Genomic DNA, 23,449 nt, shown 5'->3' with positions numbered 1-23,449 from the left:
TATCAACGTTTAGCGTCTATCACTAAACCCAAGAAATGAATAGTTCATATACTGACGCCTTGTTATAGTGGACTATATTGCGCTTGAAAACCTTGATCTCTCTAAATTTGATGACCCGGTCACACGAAAGGAACTTGCAAACAAATTTTTCAAAGCTCTTACAGGGACGGGATTCTTCACAGTATCAAACCATGGTATAACAAACGAGCAATGGGATCAACAGATGGATCTTGCGCATGCAGTGATGACCATGACGCCGGAAGAAAAGAAGGTGTATGAAGGTTTGCATTTGATGTTCACTATACCCGGAAGCTATCTAAATAGGATCTAGTCTCATACGAAGACGACAAGAAGGGTGTCTATTGCGGCTTCAAGATCGCCGGAGGTCCTGGATATCACCCAAAAGTAGATACTGTGCATTATGGATGTTTTACAAACTAACATGTCATCAAGGTCGATTTTTACAACATGTTGCTGAACGACAAAGTCGTCGATCGTGAAGTTCCGCCTATATTGAAGCCATATATGCCAGAAACTCGACACATTATGGATCACGTTCGTGACGTTGTGCACTACAAGCTGTTGGTACTTCTTGCCATGAGTCTAGAACTTCCAGAAAAGGACGTGTTGTCATCGCATTTGCCTGGTGCTGCTTCGTCGGAATACTACAGATTCGTGAGTTATGGTTCGGCTCAAACAATTACTACTATTAATTTCCATATCAGAGCGGCTATGCTCCCTTGACAGCAGAAGAAAAAGTCAAATCCCGGGGTCTATTCATGCCGGGCCATGCTGACTGGGGAACCTTCTCAATCCTATTCTCCCAGACCATTGCTGCACTGCAGGTCCTGGACTACCAGACTGGATCGTTTAAATGGGTTGAAGTACGTCGCATCTTCCGTTGAACCAACTTTAGTGATTAATGTCTTCAGCACGTCCCATACGCATTAATTGTCAATATCGGTCAAGGTCTTGAGGTTCTCACAGGAGGTCTATATAAAGCTACCATCCACCGCGTTCTTACTCCACCTGCGGATCAGGCCCACGAGTTGAGAGTCGGTCTTTTCTACTTCTCACGTGCGAACGACGACTACCTTATGCTGCCGATGGCTGGATCGCCGGTGCTGAAAAGGCTGGGACTTGACAAGCCTCTTGATCCTGATAATACATTCACAGCCACTGAATTCTTAGAGGCGAAGAAGCATGGCTACATGAAGCCAGACTTTGATCACGACAAGCCCAAGGGAGAAAATCATGCTGATATGTTCAGGGCTGACGACAGGTATGAGGTGGCCAAACCGCTTGTATCGTACGATATCAAGGTTCAATAGACATCCATCTCCGTAGAACGGAATCACATGAAGTCTAGATCTTGAGCTGATGAGCAGTGGTTGCCAAGTACTGTGTGGAATGGAGTTTAGTGGGGGTTGCCCGAGTAGTTGGTAATAATATGGGTCTGAGACTTTTGGGCTTATTTTAGGACCTCTTAAAAGCCCCAAATATATTCCTTATCTTATGAACCCTTGCAGACATGCAGCAGTTGGCAATACTGGATGTGACCACCCTTTACCAGTATTGTGGTGCTCCACATGGTAGTGAAAGCCTCTAGCGCTACTTCGTATTCACGCTTTCAATTCATCCCGCATCCCAAGTAATTCTTATCTTCGACTCGTCGTGATTGTTTTTGTAGATATACTTATGGCGTTCTCTATTCACTAACGGTGGCTTTACATCCTTACTCATTATTCTTAATCGTCGTAAAAGATACACAAGATCAAAGTGTACATTACTTCAAAGCTTCTGTCGACGCTTGGCGAGAGTGCTGCTCCACATAGTGACTCCACCCTCCACCCACTCCACCACGGTCACCTCCACATTTCCAGCAACACTCGCCTCTAGGCTCTCGCATCTCGACCCCAAGGTCAGGGAGCTGTGGAACACTTGTGGAGTAATAGTGTGGAGGTAAAAGCATCACTGTAAATTCAACAGGCTCCTTATCATTAATATGTTCTTATCTGATCATGACTCGGTAGGAGCGAGCTTGGACCGTTGACAGCACTGGCAAGTGTTATAAAGGGGCATGCTTTCTGTCCTGTAAACATTGTACATCACTAGACTGTTATTCCAGGAGCTGTCAGCCTCGACGATATAAATATGTCCAACGAAGCGAAGATGGCACCTGCTCTGGAAGAAAAGAACGCAATCGCGCCTGTAGCAACCGACCCTATGTATGAGACTGGGGAAGTCCTTAAGGTTGATCTGGATGCCGATCCGGCTTTGGCAGTTCTATCAGGTGGAATACTCGAGTACACGGAAGAGGAAGGAAAGAGTGTGTTATCTAAAATTGTAAGTGCTAGTTCAATTGTCAATTTTGATCAGACACTCTGAAGAAAGTCGAGCAAAACAACTCAGCGCTACTAGCGTTACTATTCAACGAAAGCCTGGATAAACGGTTTCCAGGAGACTTTCTACTAAGCACTTTTACTGACGATTTACCAGGATTGGCATATACTCCCTATTCTCTGTTGGATTTACGCCATCCAATTTGCCGACAAGATTAGTCTAAACTATGCGTCTCTCATGGGAATCCGAGTAGACACGCATCTAGATCCGAATTCCCAGCAATATAGTTGGGTATCTAGTATCTTCTACGCCGGATACCTTTTATGGGAGTGAGTTCCCTGAGCAAACTTATCAGGACAGGCTAACAAAAGCGTCTCTAAGATTTCCAACAACGTACCTGCTTCGACGTCTTCCTGTTGCAAAGTACACCTCCTCCAACGTCATAATCTGGGGTGTTGTCCTCACCTGCCATGCCGCAGCAGCAAACTATGCCGGGCTTCTCGCGCTTCGATTCTTCCTTGGACTGTTCGAGGCGACCATCACTCCTGCCTTCGTTCTGATTACATCCATGTGGTACAAACAGAGTGAACAAGGTCAACGCATGGGCTATTGGCTCGCTTGCAACGGCATAACTCTCATTGTTATGGGACCCATTGGTTATGGCCTGTCGGCAATCACGGATTCTTCACTCGCATCCTGGAAAATCCTTTTCTTAATCCTCGGTCCTTTGACAATCGCTACTGGCGTCTTTTGCTTGTGGTATCTGCCGGATAATCAGACCAAAGCCAGATTTCTCAATGACCGCGAACGACAAGTTGCAGTTGAACGGATTCGGTAAGTCTTTGGTTTTGTGAAATTATGCCCCTTTTTAAGCCTATTTTGCTGACTCAACTGGTATCATAGTGAGAACTTTCAAGGTATTGGTTCCCGAGTGTGGAAGTGGTACCAATTCCGAGAGGCATTCAAAGACCCGAGAACCTATCTATATGTGCTATTCTCGTTGTTGATGAACATTCCAAATGGCGGCATCACAACATTCGGATCTCTCGTTATCAGCTCTTTTGGTTTCGGGCCCAGGAACTCACTCTTACTCGGAACGCCAGCGGGGTTGTTCGATCTGGGAGGGAAGTTGTTCTTCACATGGGTTTCCGACAAACTCATGGACAGAAGTGGACCTGCCTTCATTGCCATCCTTTTCCCCATGGTGGGAGGTATTCTTATGATCACAGCCCACGCCAAGCCCGCCCTTCTCATCGGATACTACTTGATCAGTGTATCAGGCTCGGCTTGGTGTTTGGTCATGGTTCTCATCTCCAACAACACGCTCGGATACACTAAAAAAGCGACGGTTAGTGGTGCCCAGATCATTGCCTATGCGTGTGGCAACTGGATCGGCCCCCAGACCTTTAGATCAAACGAGGCACCAGATTACCCAACCGGAAAGACTCTTGTTGCAATCATGTACGGACTGTCCGCATTGGTCTTGCTTGCGATCCGTGTGCTCAATATTTACGAGAACCGTCGGCGCGACCGCTTGCAGACAGAATCCGGCACGCTGGAGTTGACGGAGGAGGATGAGCAGAATAAATTTCTAGATCTCACGGATTTCGAACAACCACATTTTCGCTATGTCCTTTGAGGAGTTCGGCTAGTATGAGCTGCTTTTGTGCTGTTACAGGTCCTCAGTTGTTAGTTTAGAGATAGATAGCTAGATACTATATGCTACAAAGACTGGGGAAACCATTATGATTTGATAATACTAGACTACCAGTACTGTTGGTGTGGTGGTGATGCCTCCTTCACTTACCTAAGCTTCGCTAAGTTACATGACTAGAAAGGCTCTCACTATGACCCCTTATATCCCGAGACTAGCAACCTCTCTTCTGTGGTTGGATTGCCTCTTTAGAATATAGGCTAGTGAAATACAGAATTCCCCTCACTAGCTACATGCTATATAATACAGGATTCGCTATCTTAATATAGGAATAAAAGAGATTTATAACATAAATATAACATAAATATAAGAAAAAAGTATAAGATAGATTAACTTAGCTAATAAGAATATAAAGATATATTAAGAAACTAATAAGGAAGCTTTTTTAGATCGCTTCGAATTAAGTATCTAAATTACTTTTAACTTACTTTTATTAGGGTAAGGGCTGTCTGTCATCACCTCTTCGCTTCCCACACTTCCACTTTGAACCCGCTTATGCCGCTTGACGTATCTCCCTATACTATGCCACCCTACCTACCTACCTGACTGAAAACCAAAAGTGATTATTGCCATCACTTTCCAGATCCTCAAGCACGAAACAACAGATTCATTCCTCAATTGTACGCTCTCTAAGTCTCTACAAGTCGACCCTACCAAACAACCACGAAACATGCGTGCTTTTACATCATGGTGGTGGCGCTCTTCGACGCCGATGGACAGGATTAATTTAGCAATGAACGTCCCACTATATATCGTGGGGGCTTTGTTCTTGAAAGAGTATCTGATGAACAAGTGGAAAAAGAAAGAAAATGCACAAGTTACGGGGTCTTCTGGCTCGGAATAATTGTTGATGGTTGTGTTTATGCGTGTCCTGGAGAGGGCATGATCATGTGCAACGAATGGGAAAGAGGATGTCTTGCTTATTGTTGCTTACTAGGGCAGTATGAGTACTTGTTAATCCAATGTGCCAATTCATGCTAATTGGCGATAGTTCTACACTACCTACGGTCTTGGTACTTTGTGTGCACTGTTGTTTATTAGGAGGGGAGTTTTGGGAGCAGCATATTTTCCTACCAGCATTGTGGTCACAGTCGGTGCCGTTGGAGAAAGAGGACACAAATTTGGAAAGCAAGGATACTTACATGCTCCACACCAGGGTGTCTTATTATAGTATGTATTATACTTGTCGCCTTCCCTAATAAACAGTACTTCACAAGAGGTGCACCGCAATCTTCCATAATTTCCTTATTTCTAACGACGACCCCTAAATCTCCACATTGAACTCAATCGAACTATATATCAATGTTCCTGATTACATACCACTGCTCCTCAGCTCAAGGATCCTTCATACCCACCTCGGCCTCCCAGAGTCTGCCAACAATGCTCCCGTAATCCAAGCATCAACTTCCATCTTTTCTTGCACTAGTCTCTGCCGCCCATGCCCAGTGGAATCAACTCTCGTCATTTTCAGATCTCCTACTCCTTCAGAATTTTGTTGCTTCCCGGTACCGACACGTCCTGGTACCTAGTGTTGCCGCATAGGACCTCGAAGCTTTCGGCGAGGTTGTGCTTTTGTGTCAATTGCCGGCGATGGCGCTCAAGGACTTCAGTGATGACCAAAGTTCGAGGCTAGGTCCAGTAGAAAATTGTGCCTTGCGAGCTCCCAGTTGATACATTCTGTTTTTCGACACAACTTCCCAGAGTCTTCTTAAACCACCACGCCTTTTCGGGGGGTTTCTCTTTACGAGCCATTGTTGCTTCAAACGGGCGAGCGAGGAGCGCGATTAAAGGTGTTGGCGATTTGTTGTTGAGATCGAGGTGAATATGTCGTAGGAACTGACTCCAATCAGACTATTGCTCACAGTCCATAAAAGCAATATTTACATTCTTTCACATCTGTAATGCAGCAGGAAATGAGACCCTAGACAGAACCTCTAAACCTGTCTTAGGCTGGGGTTGTGTCTTTCCATCTCCAATGGGGAGGTTGTGTCTCTCGTCTCTAATGGGGAGGTTGTGTCTTTGTGGTTGAATCCAGCTGCTTATATAAGTGTACGAGTATTAAGGCCATAAAACTTTCAATCTTTCAGAAACGAAGTCACGTGTATATACCAGCTTTCTTTACATTTTAATCTTTTCCTAGTCTGGTTGGCTCTCTTCCATCTTGTTAAATAATTCGTTCTCCTAATCGTCCACTTATCGTTGCACGTGGTAGACGTCGTCGCATTCGCTCCTAATCAAGCGAACATGGCCGGTGGGATTTTGTATGGCATCTACACCTAAAAATTCATACAACTAGTGCAACCTATAAGCAGCCACCCCAGACAAATACTAAAAATGCACCCCTCTCCTTATATACCTTCATCGCCTCCACCGTGTATTATACGCTCACCTGCTACCTCCCTAATTGCTACGTACGGAGCTGCAGTCCAAGACGCCAGTAACTATAAACAACGCCTGCGAAAAGCGAAGAAATGGCTATATTAATCCATTTATATATACAGATAACCCTGATGCAGTAGAGCATAACGCAGAAGCTTTTCTGCATCAGGAAGCTATAGAGGATGTCCAAATTCTCACTTTCATGCCATCACCTGGCCCTGGCTTTATATCACTATATGGAGAGGCTTTTAACGTCCCGCTTGACCCTAAATTGCCTTATAATAGTAGTAGTAGCAATAGCAAAAGTGATTCAGAAGATGCATTTGATTTGGATGATACGGCTATCAGGTTTACTTTGCGACGAGGTAGTTAAGGTCACTTTATACCAACTTTTGTATGTAATAGTACTTATTTATTCTCACCGGCTTGACAGCCAAAATCGCTTCCGTAGACTAGGAGCGAATGCGACGACGTCTATCACGTGCAACGATAAGTGGACGATCATTTGATTTTCATTTTGATGTTGCGTTGCTTACATAAAATTAATTTTCTTGTCAACTTTTTTGGCTTTCATCGAAGGAACAGATGAGATGTTTCATGTGCGCTACTCTTACCAAATCTACGGCATCTAGGAAACATTATTGATCAAGGCATAACTAATCATTCCGAAGCAGACAGGTAACTTTCAATCTATTCTTTGCTTGCATGATTTTGACCTGGCAATTTGCGACAAGCCTATAGCCCTTTCGGAAACTTATCCACCCCACTTTGACATCTCCTGGACGCAGATCCACAGCTCGAGTTTTGGACTTGGGACGACGAACCCAAACGGAGTCGGAGCCTCCTCATCCTACGTCTTCGGGTTCCCGTCCTCGGAATATATGACACCACTGGGCGAATTGAGACCAGCTGCAACTACCCAAGAGTAAGGGTTTCGTTTGCTTTCGTAATGTATCTTCTCTATCAATGGCTCTGCTACTGTATCAGTACGGAGAGCTTTTTACTTCATCCGGTTCCCCATGATGGGATATCCTTATTCGTAATTATTTCGGTACGAACCCATCCAAGGTTTGAAAAAGAGCGAATAAGGAGACAAAATTCATTTGCATGAAAACCCTCGATGTCTTCTATTAACAAGGTACAGTCTATGGGAAGATCGTGATTTGATCCCGCCAGACTATCATCGTTTCAGGATTCCCGGGGGCACCCAGCGCACGATTTTGTTTTGAAACTGCGCAATGAACAGTAAGAAGCGGGTATCTTGTTGCAAATGTCGAAATGTCTTACTTGTAGTTGTGGTTCTTGCCCAAGCAAACGAAAATGGCTTCGATACTTCCAGAAACTCCTGGTAGAGGACGCTCACGATTCTCCAAAGCTTTGCCCACTGCTCCAAGAGATACTTCCCCGATATCGATGAAATCAAATCTCCGGCATTCCCCTCTTCCTCCTCTCCCAAAGGACGCAATGCTTCCGAGCATGTCTATCCGCCGCAGACCGGTTGGTGCTTCAAAAAACGAACAAACGAATACTCCGTCGATTGCTAGTGTGTCGTCTGTCTATTCTGACTCTCCGCGGAGTGTTTCGGACAGCAGCAGGATCTCGAGGGAGTCATTGAGTGGTGGTGACTCGGAAAGTGGTCCAACACCTCCTCTGCCACAGAAGGACGAACAAAGAGAGGAAGTAGCGAAACCTGTAGAAGTGAGTGAATGAAATACAGTTTTAGCGTTATTCTATCCTTCCATGGAATGTCTCAAGTGTTGGGGGATATTAAGATTAACAATCAAAGAATATTCGAGTCGTTTTTGCTAACTCGCGATTTTCCCCTCCAGTCCCCAATTCATATTCTTGCAAATCCATCCGCTGGCTTCGTATCATCACCGCCTAGGCCGGAGATTTGGAGACGTCGATCAGTTCGAAGCGACAAGAGCATCAGATTCCCAGACTTGAAGTTGGAGAAAAGCAACGGGTCGACGACTAGCCCACCGGAAAGGCAAGGGCCACCGCCTGAACGATCTTTACCTGCGATACCTTTCGCCCTCCCAAAAAGTACAGGCAGAAAACCTGTGCCTGCACGACCAGCTCCTCCCCAGCCCGAATTTATGGGGAACAAACTCTCGAAGCTGAAGGAGAAGCATGCTCGGAACAAATCAAACGCATCAATAAGCAAAGAGGAGGGAGTAATCACCAAAGATGGAGGGGCACAAAATGGAACTGGATCTCTGCAAAACTCGCCATTCACTCGACTTCCGACTCCAGATTACCAGGACACAGACACGCAGCGCACAGCAACACCGCGAGGATTGTCTCCACGAACACCACATACCCCACCAGGTGAAGCAACTCCGGAGCTTCCAAGCAGGTCCGAATCACGTCTCATGTCTAATGGCAACGCCAATGCCAGCAGACCAAACTTCCTCACCACTCACACCCGAGAATCGAGCGAGACACTCACAATTACCTCCGAGCCGCGAGTAACCCGTTCCCCGCAGCCCCAAAAGCCCTTTACGACATCCAAAATCCTCACACCACAGCCTTCGCCTTCCTCGTTATCCTCGCCGCCACTCACTTCTCCCTTGCCCTCGAAGATCCACTTCCCCACCCAAGGGCCGCCTGCTCCGCCAGGCAAGATCTTCCCGGGTGCGCCGCTGAGTATCGTGCAGCTGCAGTGCTACCAATCGCACCGCTTCATGCGCAGCACGAAGAATACAATGTGTCCGACGGCGTGCATGGTCTGTCAGAGGCAGGATAGGGATATACGGTGGCGGTGCTCGTGGTGCTGCTTGAGCGCGTGCGGGGGATGTATGAAAGTGCTGGCTTCCGTGCCAGGACAGGATCTGAAGGTGTGTTTGGAGAGGTTGGGGCGCAGATGATATAAGGGAGTGGAAAACTTGCATATATGGGAATGGCGTTTTGCGTGTGTTGGGTTTCGCGTGCATTGAGACGGGGCATAGATGGCGGGTTTCATCGATTTGTTGGTTTTGGACTCGTTGGTTTGTACATATGGTGGTTGGGTACGCCCTTTCTATACCTTCTGATGACGTCTGCTAGCAGACGGGAAAATATATACATGAGTTTCATAGCTTGCTACCTTTTTCTTCTTTGGGTTTTTACTCGCCTGGCTATTTCATTTTCGTTTTTCTTGGAGTCGTACTAAGTGATACAGACCAAGCAGACTGCTCAAGACAACTTTTGAAAGGGCGTGGGTGCACTTTGATAAAACGAGCAATACAAAATATGCGGGCTCCATACTCGCGGATGTCGGCTGAACTTTTTAGCTTTGCTGACTTTCTTTGTAGGTCCAAGATGGAGGATGACCGAGGTGTTGGTCGTTTTTGATGCTGTGTTTTTATGGCAAGCAACCTGCCTGGCTTCTCACAATAGCTAGCATATTTCCTGTACTTCTACCTTCTAGGAACAAGTTATCTTGCAAATCATACTCGTCATCACCTAATCATCACCTTGCACCCACAGAAATCATATATTTTCCTTATCGACTTCGCTCGTTCGTTCTAAGGATCGATTCGAGTCGATAACCCGGAGCCTATGCACAGTTACTGTAGTAATTCCCTAGTGGTAACGACTTAACACGCCGCTCCTGAAGGAACATCCTGCAAGTAATCATTCTATTTTCCTCGTGTCTGCTTTCCCGGCTATGCATTGTCTTTCGGTATGAGCCTTCGCGCTGTACTTCTTTCTTCCTCTTGAAAAGAAATCCCGCTGTGATCCACGGCTGTACACTGGTACAATGCAGGGGTAGAATCACGCGATTGGACTTGAAGAAGAAGGAAAAATGCTAGAGCAATATTTCTAGCGCCAGAGACGCTCACCGTTTGGTAAGCGTACTGCATGTCTTTCGGTATCAATGTCTTTTAGCATGACAAGACTGGTTTTCTCGTGACGATGGAGAGAAGATATAACGAATCGAGAAGATATTCTCGAACTTTTTCAGTCTCGAACTTCTCCAGTCCTATCCTGTCCAGCCGGAGCGGCGAATCATATCATATCATAGAGTTCAAGACATCGCGGGAAAACCAGCTGCCGCGCCTTTGCCCATACTTTGCATTCTCCTCAAACCTCGCTATTTTTATTCACCAAAGCTGTTAAGGGGTGAGTACAGATCATGTTCTTGTATTCTAACAAATAGGACATACATAAAGAGAGACGAGATTCTAAAGGGATAGTCACTTATATACAGTTTTGTGAACACGTGCAACGAACCCCTGTTGGGATATACTGGGGTTCAGATGATACTATGACAAAAGCACCTTTATAGGAATCTACGCAAGTTGGCAAAACTTCAGTCATGGAATAATTTATAGTCTTATATTGAATTAACAATCTTTATAATCAAAAAAGACAAGCATCCTTTTCAGGAGTAAGGCTAATGTGTCATCTTTTGCTTTTTGGTCTACTAACCCTACTGTCATATTTTCGTTCTTGCTATATTTAGATTTTCAGATTGGTGTACCCTAAAAAACTATATATCAGCTTTTCCTTTCATTGCGCTCCCTTTCATTTGTGGCCTTTTAATTCAAATTCTGTTTATTTTTAGTGTTTTTTCTTAGGATGTGCTTGCTCGGTTAAAAAGGGGTGGGCTGATGGTTTTAAGCACGTGATTGAGCTTATAATGTTTGTGTAGTAATCACGGTGCTGGATGCGCGGAATAAAACGTAGTAAAATCTTATTTCTATTGATGGAAAGTGGAAGTGCAGATTGAGTAGCAACATTTCCTTACTCAATCAGCACGATGGCCCCTCCCGGCAGGATAGGCGGTTACTATGGAATTAATTGGTATTGTTTTGTGATATGATGGCCCGGTGTTGCGAGTTGAAATACTGTTTAGGAGTCTGATCTCTCCTTAGCGTCAATGGATGTGAATAGAATTGAACTTAACAGGGGTTGGATATTTGAACTTGCCAGCTCCAAAAGCTTATACCATCACGTGTTTGGACAATCCGCGCGAGTACACGTTGAAGTCAGTCAAACACGTGAGCATTCATTTGGTCTTGAAATCGTATGGTGCACCACATAATCCAAAGATTCCTCAAGTTCGGCGCAAAAAGAAGCCCCTCTATTTGTACAGCATGCAAGAATCCTTGGCATCGGTTCCTGCGTATCCCAATGGTCAACCACATGGCCGCTAAATCTGCAGTATACGGAGTACGAGTACTCGTCACCCCGCGCAACCACGAATCATGAATTTGCACCCATCTGATCTCAATGTTAATGTGCTGTGCCATGCTTCCTCAAAAGAATACAATTATCAAAAGCTTCATTCTCTCTCAATATCCTCCTGTCTCCATTACCATCGTCGTTTGATTAAGCGGATAACGTTGCTTGGTCGACCCTGCGGCCCGATAATACGTACGATAAGGATTGTTTACTCCCCAGCAAACGAGCCATTTTCCAAGATCACCACACAGACGCATTCTTCAGATAATACAAATACCCGCATTCCACGGCTACATATCGATATCTCGAACACTCGCTAAAGAAGATACTTTCCACCGTTTTGATTCCTCGGGAAAGGACCCGAGACAGAGCTGCCCCTCGAGGGCCAGCACAAGCACACCGTCATTTACGATGGGAGACAATCTCTCTCCCGCCGGGAGCAGCACCTATTCTTCCAACACGATGTATGTAGGGGATGGAACCTGGGATGCTACGAGGAACGATTTTCTGCTGCCAAATCTGGTGGGATTGAATTTTGAGACGATGAGATATAATGGTACACCTCCCTTTGGCTGGTAAACATTTAGGAAGGATATCTGCTAACCGCTTGGTTCTTGGAAATAGGCATGGGAAACCGATTTAAAGAAATGCCCCAATATTACGGCCTCATACTAGCACACGGGGTTATCGCGGTCATTGCCTTCCTCTTCATCGTACCAGCCGCGATTCTCACAGCGCGGTTTTACGGACGTTCGCCGGGCTGGGCGTTGAAATGGCATATCTATTTGCAGGTTATGACGGTCCTATTATCTACAGTGGTATTCATACTAGGCTCATTTGCAGTCGGTTCTAGACGCAGTTATACGAATCCTCACCATGGCATTGGGCTCGCGATATATGTTCTCATCTTGGTACAAGCGATTGGCGGATGGTGGGTACATTCTCGCGAGAAGGGGAAATCGCGGAGGAAGTTGCCTATTAAATTGGTTCTACATCAGTGGATTGGTAGAGCCGTCGCCTTGTTGGGTATTGCGCAGGTTCCGTTGGGACTGACGCTTTATGGGAGCCCCAAGTTTACGTTTATTCTATATGCACTTTGGATGGCATTTTTGTTGGTGTTCTATTTTGTGTTGAGTTACAGGTCGTTGCCTCATTTTGGTGTCGGTGCGAGGGAGAGCAGTCATGGCGGGACTGTTATTGAGGATCGAAAATCGAGTCGATTTGGGGGCTTCTTGGCTCCATTGACGGCTGGAGCTGTTGGAGCTGGAGCTGCTGCTTTGTTGAGTGGACGCCGACGGGATAGAAGTAGGAGTCGAAGCAGATCCAGAAGCAGAAGAGATGAAGTCCTTCCTAGTCGACGAGGCAGCGGGAGTTACATTGAGGAAGAGAAGTTCCAGTCGAGACGGAAAGAATCGGGCACAATGGACAAGGTGTTCAAAGTGGCAGCCGCTGTAGGTGCTGGTGCACTGGTCAAGAGTCTATTGGATCGACGGCATAGGAAGGATGAGGAGAGCGAATATTCTTCAGTAGCACCTGATACACCATCACGCCGGCATGGACGAAGCTCGCACTACAATGATACTGAGATCAGCGAAGACAGCCGAATGGAACAAGGCCGACGACCCCGAAATCCCATATTGCCCGGCCCAGGAGACCCCGTTGCAGCAGCTTCTGCTATGAGTGCCGCTGAAGCTAGACCTCATACCCCACGGCCACTTCCTTCACATTCTCATGGTCGCCAAACCAGCTACGATTCTAATTCTTACTATGACTCGGAATACTCTCCATCTCGGCATCCACAGTCAACACATGGCGTTCGGAATGGGCTATTGGCAGGACTGGGATTGGGATGGTTTGCGAAAAAGATGAAGGATCGCCGGGACAAAAAGGAGATGGACCGTCTCGACAGAATAGAAGCAGAGCGCATCGAATCCGAACGCCTAGCACGACATGGATCTAACGCGGGCGGATCTAGACTGACTGGAGATGGCTTTCCGACACCCATTCGAAAGCACCGACCTCAAGAATCAAACATATCGTCGGATCTATCATCAATTATCGATGATCCACATTCCATTCGGCCAGGAGCTTCCATCCCACCGGTTCCATCCACAATGGCAGGAGGATCAGCTGCGGCTCACCAGCCGGGATCGAGAAGCAACCTTACAGAACCTCTAGTAATGCCATCAGCACCCCCCGATCCACAGGGTATCCTACACCAAGACTCAGAGAGCGAAACCTACATGTCATCAGGTGGCCAACCACGCCGCCGGCCCTCAGCACGTCGACGGCGAGAAGGTGAAAAAGCAGCTGCAGTAGCAGTAGCAGCAGGCCTCGCCGCAGAAGAAGAAGCGAGAAGACATCGCAGTAGGAGTCGTGGTGGCGAACCCGTGACTTCTCCGCCTGTCAGCGTCAAAGTCAAGGTACATGGCGATAAAGACCGAAATGTAACTTTAAGGCGGTTAACAGAGCAAGAAGCGGCTGCGGAGAGAGAAGTCAGGAAGAAGAATTCCCATCGAGAGCGCAGGCGGCGGGCCGATAGTCTGAGTAGTTTGAGCGGTACTGATACTGCTATTTCGAATCGACGGTATAGGAGGAGTGAGAGAGCTGCTGAGAAGAGAGCTGAAGCGAGCGTTCCTCCTCCACCTGCAATGGCACCATTAGATCCTCCGAGTCCCGCATTCGCTGGTGGGCGAAAACCAAAAGACAGCGCATATTACAGCGGCCGGCCAGGCGAATCATCAGCGCTTGGGGGTGATGGAAGTGTAGGCAGTCATGGGACGTGGAGTGGAATGAGTCCTGGAAGTGGGAAGGGGAGTGGGAGGGGAAGCACTATGAGTGAGGATGCGGCGGAACGGCGGCGGAGGAGGAGGTTAGAGAGAAGTCAGAAACCGACGGGGACTGTGGATTTCACTTGATGAACGTGCGTATATACAGATACCACTATATGATTGTGCTTTGTGCTACTGCTAGGAGTTTGGATTGTAAAACTAGTTGGATGAGGATATGGATTGCATAGCCACGAGATTATTTCGATGATGTTTGCGGCATTAATGAATGGACTTTATACCCATGGACTACTTCATAATTAAATGTACGCGCTTGGCAAATGGCTTCCTTATCACAAAATGCTACAGAAACTCACAATAGAATAATCCAAAGGAAGCATGTGAAGAGACAAGGCTACCTATCCCCCAATCAGCCTCGCGCTAAAAAAAAACACGCCGCATGTAAACAAACCGCCCTCCAGATACCTCCATCTCCCACTATTCACTTCACCTCACCACACCACCACTTAAACCTCCTTTCCAGCAACCCAAGGAAAGAAAACAGCACAATTCCTCTTCCGCAAAAAATGCCATCCGCAAACCAAGCCCCCACATCACCCTCCCCAACCCCACCACCCCATCCACCCACAGCGCTCACGCCCGGCAAACGCGCCACAGCCCTGCGCGACATCTACACGAAAACGCTCGCCGCGACGCTCTCCTCCATCACGTACGCCACGTTCGCCGAATGCTTCCCGTCGATCGACGCACATGCGCTGCAGGCACTGCATGCGGATATGGTGGGTAAGCTGAGGGTGTTCGCGATGGCGGAGTTTGAGAGGGTGTGTGAGGAGAGAGGGGTCGTGGAGGGGTTGAATGGGCTAGAGGATGTGGTGGAGGAGGGGTGGAGGAGGAGGGCTAGGAGTAGTGATGAGGGGGTGGGGAAAGTGGTTGCGTAAGTTTTCCCTCTGTTTTGTGCTTTGTGTTTGGCTTTTTAGAGGGCGATGGGGATGAGATTGGAAAGAGGAAGGCTGATTTGTGAGGGATTTGGTTTAGGCCGCATACTTTAGCACCGAATACCCTGGTTCAGGGCCATGTGTACGCGGTGTTGAATAGTCAGCAGAGCCAGCTTAACGCGAAGCTGCAGACGGCGCAGAGTCAGAATGCTAGTTTGAGGGAGAGGATGGAGGAGCAGAGGAAGGAGATTGAGGGGTTGGTTGGGGGCCTTGAGGTGGTGGTAAGGGATTTGGAGAGTGCGGGGAGGTTGGTTGGAGAGGAAGGGGAGGGGTTAGGGGGTGCAGAGTAGGGAGGCAGAGAGGGCGATTGGGGATGTGGGGATCGGTAGTCATTGATTGAGTGCTGGGTGTATGGGTATGGATTTGTAATAAAGGGATTGGGGAAATTGGCGTTTATGGGAGGGATGGTTGGATGGGTTGGGATGGGCCGGATATACCAGGGCGCGGTTATGATGGTATTCAAGCACAATACTAGAAGATTGTATGCTGCCTACAGCTTAGAATTGTCATCCAGAGCAAGATTTGTCAAGTGTTCTATATCACAATTAAAGATAAGTATACAGCCGAACAGTCCCTTGCAATATCTCAGTTACGCCTCCATCCAACACTGGTTTGTTTCGCCAATACCTAGTAGGAACACCCTCATCTCAACGCTATTCAGATGCTAATATGTCGACCAGGAAATTCAAGCGTAGACCCCGAATCCCAGTCTACCTATCAATCACACGCCAGTTTAAACTCCTACCGAATTCCTATAATATCCTAAACAACTACCAACATCCCCCCCTTCTCTCCGCGCGGTAGCAATTTCTCCTCGAACCTCGCTCCCCATATTCCGTCAAATATTCAGTAGGTGTAATCCGTTCCGTTCATTTTACCGTTCGCCAGTCAATCACCCATCTCTTCCCCTTCATAATCACGAGACCGCTCTTACGAGGAGTTCTGGAAGGAATGGGCCCCATGCTTCGTTTGGCATAGCACTAGAGAGAGAAGACCAAAGGAGGGATTTTAAAGGGGTGGGAGAAAGGAGAAAGAAGATAGATACTGGAAGTAATCAATAATCTCGGTATCTAGAGGAAGAACATGACTCCCGAGGCAGTTCGGAAAGAAAGAGCGAGCTGCCGGGCTATCTACCTACCCCGTATCCTTCTCAACCGTCGTCGTAGTATATAGAAGGTTATGAATTCGGCTGCGGAGATAACCAATGCCTAAATTACCCCTGATTTTGGAAAATACTTAAGCGAGCTCGAGCATCCATTCCAAGCTTGCCCTCCCCCGCCCTCCCCCCTTTTTTTGGTTGTGGCTGGACTTTGATACTTCAGTCAACGCTTCGAGGCATGCCTACGCCAAAAACAATGGGTGAATAGATGGAGGTTAACTTATAAATAACAGCCTGGGTTGGAGATGGTCTGCACGGGAAAATCAGTTGCACAAGTAGGATATATGAGCGAGCGCTTTGTCGGGATCTCGAAGTAGAGAAGTAAAAAGCCGAGTAATTAGTGAGAGAAATTGTGTTTTTAGTCGGAGAAACCAGAAGTGCATGGATTGGGAGAAGTAGGTATAGTACAGCTGCCGCAGAGAAAATTGGATCATGGGGACTTTACAATTAGAACCATTGGAAAAGATTCCTGGGGTGGAAGATGGGGTTGAAGATCAAGATATATAAATTAGGACTGGGTCGGGTATGATACTTAGTGTTTTTTGTAGCTTGTATTTGTGCTTATGATTAATTGCTCGGATTATTGATATAGCAAGTTTTGGCTAATTTAATCAACTTATCAAGACTTCCTAGATGCTCTCAAAGAGAGCAAGTACCATTCGTCACTGCTAGTTTTTGAGAGCCTTATTTTATACTCTTATCATAATGACGTAAAGCGATATAATACTTGCAAGCTGTCTTGATTTGAGATCTGTGTCCCATCTGAAAAAGCTCATGTTCAGGTAAAAGTCATAACGACCAGCTAGCCCCGGCCCGAATTTTGTCAATGCCACCTGCCCGAATATGCGATTTCCATGCCCTGAGAGGACTTTAAAGTGCCCAAAGGGAAATATGCGCGAACTTACTTCCCAAGTCTTTACTTTGTCAAAATCCACGTCGTAGTATTTACTAAATGAGTCTCCGACGGATATTATTCGTCGGCTCGGGACAGTAATCTGTTGACGAGGTCCGGTAATAGTCACCGAAGAGTGAGCCATTTATTGCGAAGCCCCAGGAATAGATACTGAAGGAGTAGCAGTTGCTGTGGCTTCGAGATAGGAAGGCACGTCCTTTTCCTTCATGGTCTCCAGAACTCTCTCAGCATACTGATTGGTTTTCTTGTCACTCGTATATCTTCGTAAAGATTAAGAGCCGAGGTTCCATTAGAGTCTAGATGCTCTTCAATAATGGCGTCCAAAGACTGCAATTCCACCTGAGTGATCGCATCAGAATTGTCATTCGCTGGCCGTTGGGCTGCCTCAGAGCCACCAAAAGCATGTCGGTTTAGTAAGTCTTGGGAGGAAAATCCAGAACTACTGCCAACCTCCACTGCTCCCTCCAGTTTTCCAGGACTAATGAGCAATAGCGGGGCTTTGGCACATACTTCGGAGTACAAGCGTATCGTGTCACCTTAAAATCTGTCCATCGCGCCGCGACTTGCCATAAAAGTATTATGGAGCGCCATCTGATGCATACTAGAGGTTATTAGCTGGGAAGATTGCACCTCAAGAATGGAAACCCCACCAATATTTCACCGAATCGTAAGTCATAGCCGCTAGCAAAGAATCCAAATTCTGCTGCTGTTCCTTCACTGCCTCCCGGTAAAACAACAATTCCAATTTCTTAGAAAAGTACCCAGATATCCAAATACTAGCTAGCGTTTTTAGCCCTAATATCTTCTATTCTGCTCTTATATATTATGCCTATAGCATTAAATATGTCTAAAGAACTAGCAATTAAAAGGAGCCATTAATATACATATATAATAGGATATCTGTTAAGAATACAGGTAACATACTTAGGTTATATCACGTAGCAGTTGCCCTAGCAACCGCTGTGATGCACCCAGTGTATTAGGACACTTTATAGTAGAGTTGCAACTTAGTTCTATAGTCTATTAGATACCAATTCTATCACCACCTAGCTTCCTACTAGCGTGGTGCAATCTAGCAGTCATTCTCCAGTGCACCTAGGGCATCCTTTCAATAATATCTTTAGAATAGACCCCTTTATATCAGTCGACTTATCAGCCATCCTCAGCTTTAGCCAGTCAGTTAGTTGTTTACCACCCAAATTATTAGTTAGTCAGCTGCTCCCTCAGCCTCAACTGATGACTTACTGACTAACTTATTAGCCTGTCCGGTCATGGTGTTGAAGTGCTGAAATCGCTAGTGTCCCGATTTGATCCGATTCCAATACGGAGGAAGATAGCCTAGGTTCGAATATTCATGAGTCGTAATCATGGTGCCTAGTGGTGAGATCATGGCGCAGGTAAACGTCGTTTAGAGCTCAGCTTATTCTGTGGTCGTCGTATAAGTAAGAGCTAAGCCTCGGGGCTGGGTCACATGCTAAATTCATAACCCAACATAACGTAAATATATTACTTCATCTTGGTACCAGTACAGTACTGCATATACTTCTTTCCAGAAGTATCAAGATCCCTACAACCAGGTATGAAAGCGGGGGTCGTGGAATAGAAGCTGCCATGGAAAGTCACCCTGGAAAGTCACCCTTGAAGCACAACCCCTGCGGGGTCCTGTCGGGGGGAGACCTGGGACGGAATACGGGGTACTCGCAATTTTCTTACAGACTAGAGTCCGACAGCCTGGCGCTCCCTATAATATTGCCTCTATAATTATATCTTCGGCAGACTTAAGAATCTTAAATTCAAATAAAGATAGAGCTCTGATCGAAAAGTCTCCTTTTAAGATTCGTTTACACTTCCTATTCTGGGGACTTATACGAAGTACTCGGGTCGTAAGTCAGTCATATAATTGGGATTTAAACTAACCGTGCCCTGCCTACTAGTGGGAGTGTTAGACTTAATCTTTAGAAAAGAGACGAGTAGGTATGTATAGGCAGCAACATTAACCGTGTTTTGAAGAGTAGCTGTTGTTTACCTACGCCGCGCCGTCGAGAAGTAGTTTGATTCCCTTCTTGGGCTTAAATGACACGCTTCACACAGTGTACATGTTTGGCTAATCAAGTAGCTAGGAATAGTATTTAGATCTAGCGGATCACTGGATTATCACCGTAAATTCCCACTATAGAAAAAGCGGGGCTCAAATTCCTTTTCAGCGGCGCGGAGTACGTGGTAAAGGAGTGCATCGTGCGTCTCGGTGACCCGGGGGTCATCCTTATCTCGCTCTCTATCCCCCGCTTACAAAGAGGGCATAGAAACCCGACGCTATGCAGTCACTAGTAGTCCGGGGAACGGGGCAAGGTCAATGCGAAAGGTGTACAAAGTATCCGTATTCTTACAAATAGCTTTTTGATCCCACGTCCCACGCCCATGTCTGCGTGCGGCGTACTGTCCAGGATGTATAGCTGTTACCTCGCATCTTCACCAAATATTTGACTAGGATCTTGCACTTAAGGTACTCCATAGTACAGTATGGTACGTCGTACCGTTACATTTCCCCCACGTGTAGCTTCCACAGTCTGGGTTCATAATTTGGTCTTGATGAAAACCGATATATATTATTCCCAGAAGACTCGTGTATTTGTCCACTTAACCTTTGAGCCTTTTAAGCGGTGAGAACATCTGTGCACCTCCACCCATATCAGAAACCAAAGAGTACAGTAATCTGTACGGCATACGCGAGCCCGCGAATAAAATAAGGTTATGGCTGCTTGAATCGGGTGGACGTGCCGCTGCTAGGTAAGTGGATAGATCTTTACGTACGCACGGGTTAACTCGCACGTTCTGGGGTTGCATTCGCTTATATATCTATACATAGCCTCACAAAGCACGCTTAACGACTTTCCCTTCTAAGATTGCAATTGCGAATTCCAAGTTTATAGAATATCATATACTTTACTTTCTTATTTGCAAAGGGAAACTACAATTATATTTTGCTATTCTCAGACCGGGTATGATAATACTCTACCTACTGGCTTCCTTAAGTCTAATTCTCTTTATTATAGTTATTTTATTATCTTATACTCGGTGTTACTAAGCCCCGTGTATTAATAAAGAGCTTATATTTTACTCAAGATAAGGCTGTAGTCAAAAAGCCTTACTTTGAGATTATTTAGACCTACAATTTTTGAGCCTTACACTAGGCTTATATGCCAGTTGTAATTGAATCCCCCCTGACCTGCCTAGTAGTCGTAGTCTAAGTATTCCCCCTCTCTACCGAAGGTATCGATCAAGTGGAGCACTCAAGAGTCTAGACTACGCCAAAATTCTAGGCTAGCTGTTACGTTTTGCTAAGTGTTGCGTTTTAAACAGCAACACTCCTATATGGTATGGCATAGGAACGATTATACGCAAGATTCTAGACATATACATCAACCACCATAGTAGGAAGTGTCAAACTTTGAAGAAACTTCGATTAGGGTCCTACCTCAAGTTCCACTTAAGGGCCCTCAAATAATGTAAACGTAAAACGAGCGGTATCAATAGTCAATCCCGTCTTCTCCGTAAAGCATCAAAGACCACGTATCGGGAGCACCCGCCTTGGCATATCAGGGTTCCAGGCCATTTTTGGATGATCTTACGACGGCACCTTCATATTACGGAGGTATGATTAGCTCGTACGCGCGCAATTGATTCCGATTCATCAAAGAAAGACGGCAGGCCCCTCTTTTTGGCCAGAATAAAACGGGAGGGGATAGCGGATCCTAAAAGAACTCTCCACATTTCGAGCTTATATCCCTGTCTAGACGTTATCTTCGACGTATCTCCCGTCCCGTCTCACTGGCATATTTAGCGCCCGAGAAGTATGACACCATATCTCCTTCCATGCCGTTTTGGCTTTTTTGTCTCTTGAATCTACGAATTATCAGCATTTGATTACTATTTGCTGTGGAGAACATCTAGACTTGTTCATATGTCTCGCTTCATTTTGTACTCCGTATACTCAAATCCAACGTCAAATTTGGGTTATCTGTCACTACATATGATGGGTTTTTACGTAGCATTAAGGCTTGGCTGTAACAGTACCCTTGTCTGATATCTGCATACCAGTGTCGTGCTGTACAACGTAAGTGCTTATAGCTGGCTGACGGGATAAAGAACACGCTGACCCTTGAATGCGTCACGATTACAGGGGACTCAATGAATCCTACCATTTAAACCTTGTATTGCTGCCACGGCAATAAGCAAGGTTGCAGCAGAAATGATTTAAGCTGCACAGTTCAAGGAACGGCAGCATCCTGAGGAAATTTATTGATGAGTCCTTATAGCTAACGATAGCTAACTACAGCTGACCATAGCGCTTGAATATAGCTGTTGACCACCGAACCGCTACGTATGAAGTCCTAGCTCTCCATCAAATGCTCATCTTCGCCGGGCAGTATGAATACAGACGATATCTACAGCCACCGTGCTTGTGAGAGATGCCACGCGCAGAAGCTGAAATGCCGCCCTGAGACTGAAGAGAGATGTATTCGATGTACCAAAGCAAACACCAACTGCGTTATGCGGTCTCCGCGACGCACGCGTAAGACGGAGAACCCCCCGAAGCGCCGACGTGGTAACAGTGACAAAACGTGTCTGCCTGCTTCTCCGAAGATCAGGACGCACTCCCAATGGGTTGGTAATAGTGACAAATCTTCAAGTATGTATGTTCATTGGCTCTTTAATATGTTGTACTGCAGTGCCGTGGACTAATTTGGCCTGCGGTAGGTTTGGAGGAGAGATGTCAGACTTCAATGTCCCTCATGGATTGGTCTACCGAGACGAATCTATATAACCTTAATTTCTCGCCGCATATCGCTACCAATAGCAATGCCAATGCAGATATATCTGGAAGTGATGGAACGTTCTCCGGCAGATTCGTTGAGAACGATTGGGCTGAATTCAAATTCGACTCCGTGGACTACCCTCCACTACATGGCTCTTCAGGAGACTCACTGCCTTCATATAAACTCGAAGAAAGTCCAAGGGAGGCTTTCTCATCAGGGTCCACTACTGGAAATCCGGCTTTTTCCAAGGACATCTGGGTTGAAGATCTTACAAGGCTGAATAGTAGGGTTTCCAAGCACGAGGAGGCTATATGTGGCGTGGCGGAAGCCCCAGTGTTGAATACATCAATAACTTCAGACCCATACCCCGTCTTACAAGATGGCCGTCCATTGGAGGGGAAAGAAGGTCGGTTTCTGGATGATTTGCTTGTACTCACGACAGACTTGATCAGATTACTCGACCAGTTAGTCTCTCATACTGGTGGAAGGCTCCAAAATGAAATGCCAGATGAGATGCAAACCAGTACTGGTGTTCAACCTCGGTTTTTGCAGTTATCAAACGACCAGATACGCCAGAACCAGGGATTCATCACCCCACCGTCCGAAGATAAAAAGAGACAAAGCCCCATACATGGCGACCAGTTCACAATACTTCTATTGATGTCATGTTATATGCGCCTACTTGGCATCTACGAGAACTTCTTCTCGCATATTCAGCAAATCCTTGGCAACTCAAATTCGCAAGACGAAGCCTCCCAAGCTCTCCTTCACCTCCCCGCCATAACCGTGGGCTCGTTCTCCCTACATTCGAGTCCCACTCTGAAAATTTCAATGATTATCGAACTGGTATCTTTTCTCGTTGGTCATATAGGACATTCGGTCGAGATGACAACCCCGACAGCGGTAAATACTTCCCGAAACACCTTTCATCAACCCCCACCAACACGGTCATCCAAGTCAAGCAGTGCTATGACGGATGTGATCAGCTCGACGCAGAACGCCGTCAGGGAGAGAGAACAGGAATTGATGGAAGCGATGGGCCGTATCAGGCAAAGCTTTATTCTCTCGAGACCAGGTTCAAGCGCTCGTAGAGAACCATCGTATTTTTAGATAAGGAGATGGAATCAATAATAGATGTAGATTTTTCAGTTCTTAGAACATGTAATTT

At 46.2% G+C, this 23,449-nt stretch overlaps 5 protein-coding genes across 5 annotated transcripts; all 5 read left to right on the top strand.

Annotated features, from left to right (window-relative positions):
* Positions 1–35: 35 nt before the first annotated feature.
* On the top strand, positions 36–1,331 carry F3H-3 (Flavanone 3-dioxygenase; the record flags this gene model as incomplete). The annotated part of the gene is made up of 6 exons (XM_031147683.1): positions 36–42; positions 69–281; positions 332–405; positions 454–675; positions 726–884; positions 933–1,331. The coding sequence occupies 6 exons, from the start codon at positions 36–38 to the stop codon at positions 1,329–1,331; spliced, it is 1,074 nt and encodes a 357-aa protein (XP_031007983.1).
* Positions 1,332–2,154: 823 nt separating this feature from the next.
* LHYA1_G002707 (putative transporter) lies at positions 2,155–3,982 on the top strand (the record flags this gene model as incomplete). Its single annotated transcript, XM_031147682.1, has 4 exons — positions 2,155–2,346; positions 2,500–2,672; positions 2,725–3,177; positions 3,247–3,982. The coding sequence occupies 4 exons, from the start codon at positions 2,155–2,157 to the stop codon at positions 3,980–3,982; spliced, it is 1,554 nt and encodes a 517-aa protein (XP_031007948.1).
* A 3,774-nt stretch (positions 3,983–7,756) lies between these two features.
* LHYA1_G002706 (uncharacterized protein) lies at positions 7,757–9,306 on the top strand (the record flags this gene model as incomplete). The annotated part of the gene is made up of 2 exons (XM_031147681.1): positions 7,757–8,134; positions 8,266–9,306. The coding sequence occupies 2 exons, from the start codon at positions 7,757–7,759 to the stop codon at positions 9,304–9,306; spliced, it is 1,419 nt and encodes a 472-aa protein (XP_031007949.1).
* A 2,713-nt stretch (positions 9,307–12,019) lies between these two features.
* On the top strand, positions 12,020–14,526 carry LHYA1_G002705 (Cytochrome b561 domain-containing protein; the record flags this gene model as incomplete). The annotated part of the gene is made up of 2 exons (XM_031147680.1): positions 12,020–12,164; positions 12,233–14,526. 2 exons carry the CDS (start codon positions 12,020–12,022, stop codon positions 14,524–14,526), a joined length of 2,439 nt encoding a protein of 812 aa, XP_031007946.1.
* A 437-nt stretch (positions 14,527–14,963) lies between these two features.
* LHYA1_G002704 (uncharacterized protein) lies at positions 14,964–15,682 on the top strand (the record flags this gene model as incomplete). The annotated part of the gene is made up of 2 exons (XM_031147679.1): positions 14,964–15,331; positions 15,433–15,682. The coding sequence occupies 2 exons, from the start codon at positions 14,964–14,966 to the stop codon at positions 15,680–15,682; spliced, it is 618 nt and encodes a 205-aa protein (XP_031007947.1).
* Positions 15,683–23,449: the final 7,767 nt, after the last annotated feature.

This window comes from Lachnellula hyalina (assembly GCF_007821495.1).
Source record: "Lachnellula hyalina strain CBS 185.66 chromosome Unknown contig00021, whole genome shotgun sequence".
Taxonomy (NCBI): Eukaryota; Fungi; Ascomycota; class Leotiomycetes; order Helotiales; family Lachnaceae; genus Lachnellula; species Lachnellula hyalina.
Note: the sequence above shows the minus strand (reverse complement) of the source record. Positions and strands in the feature narration are given on the sequence as shown.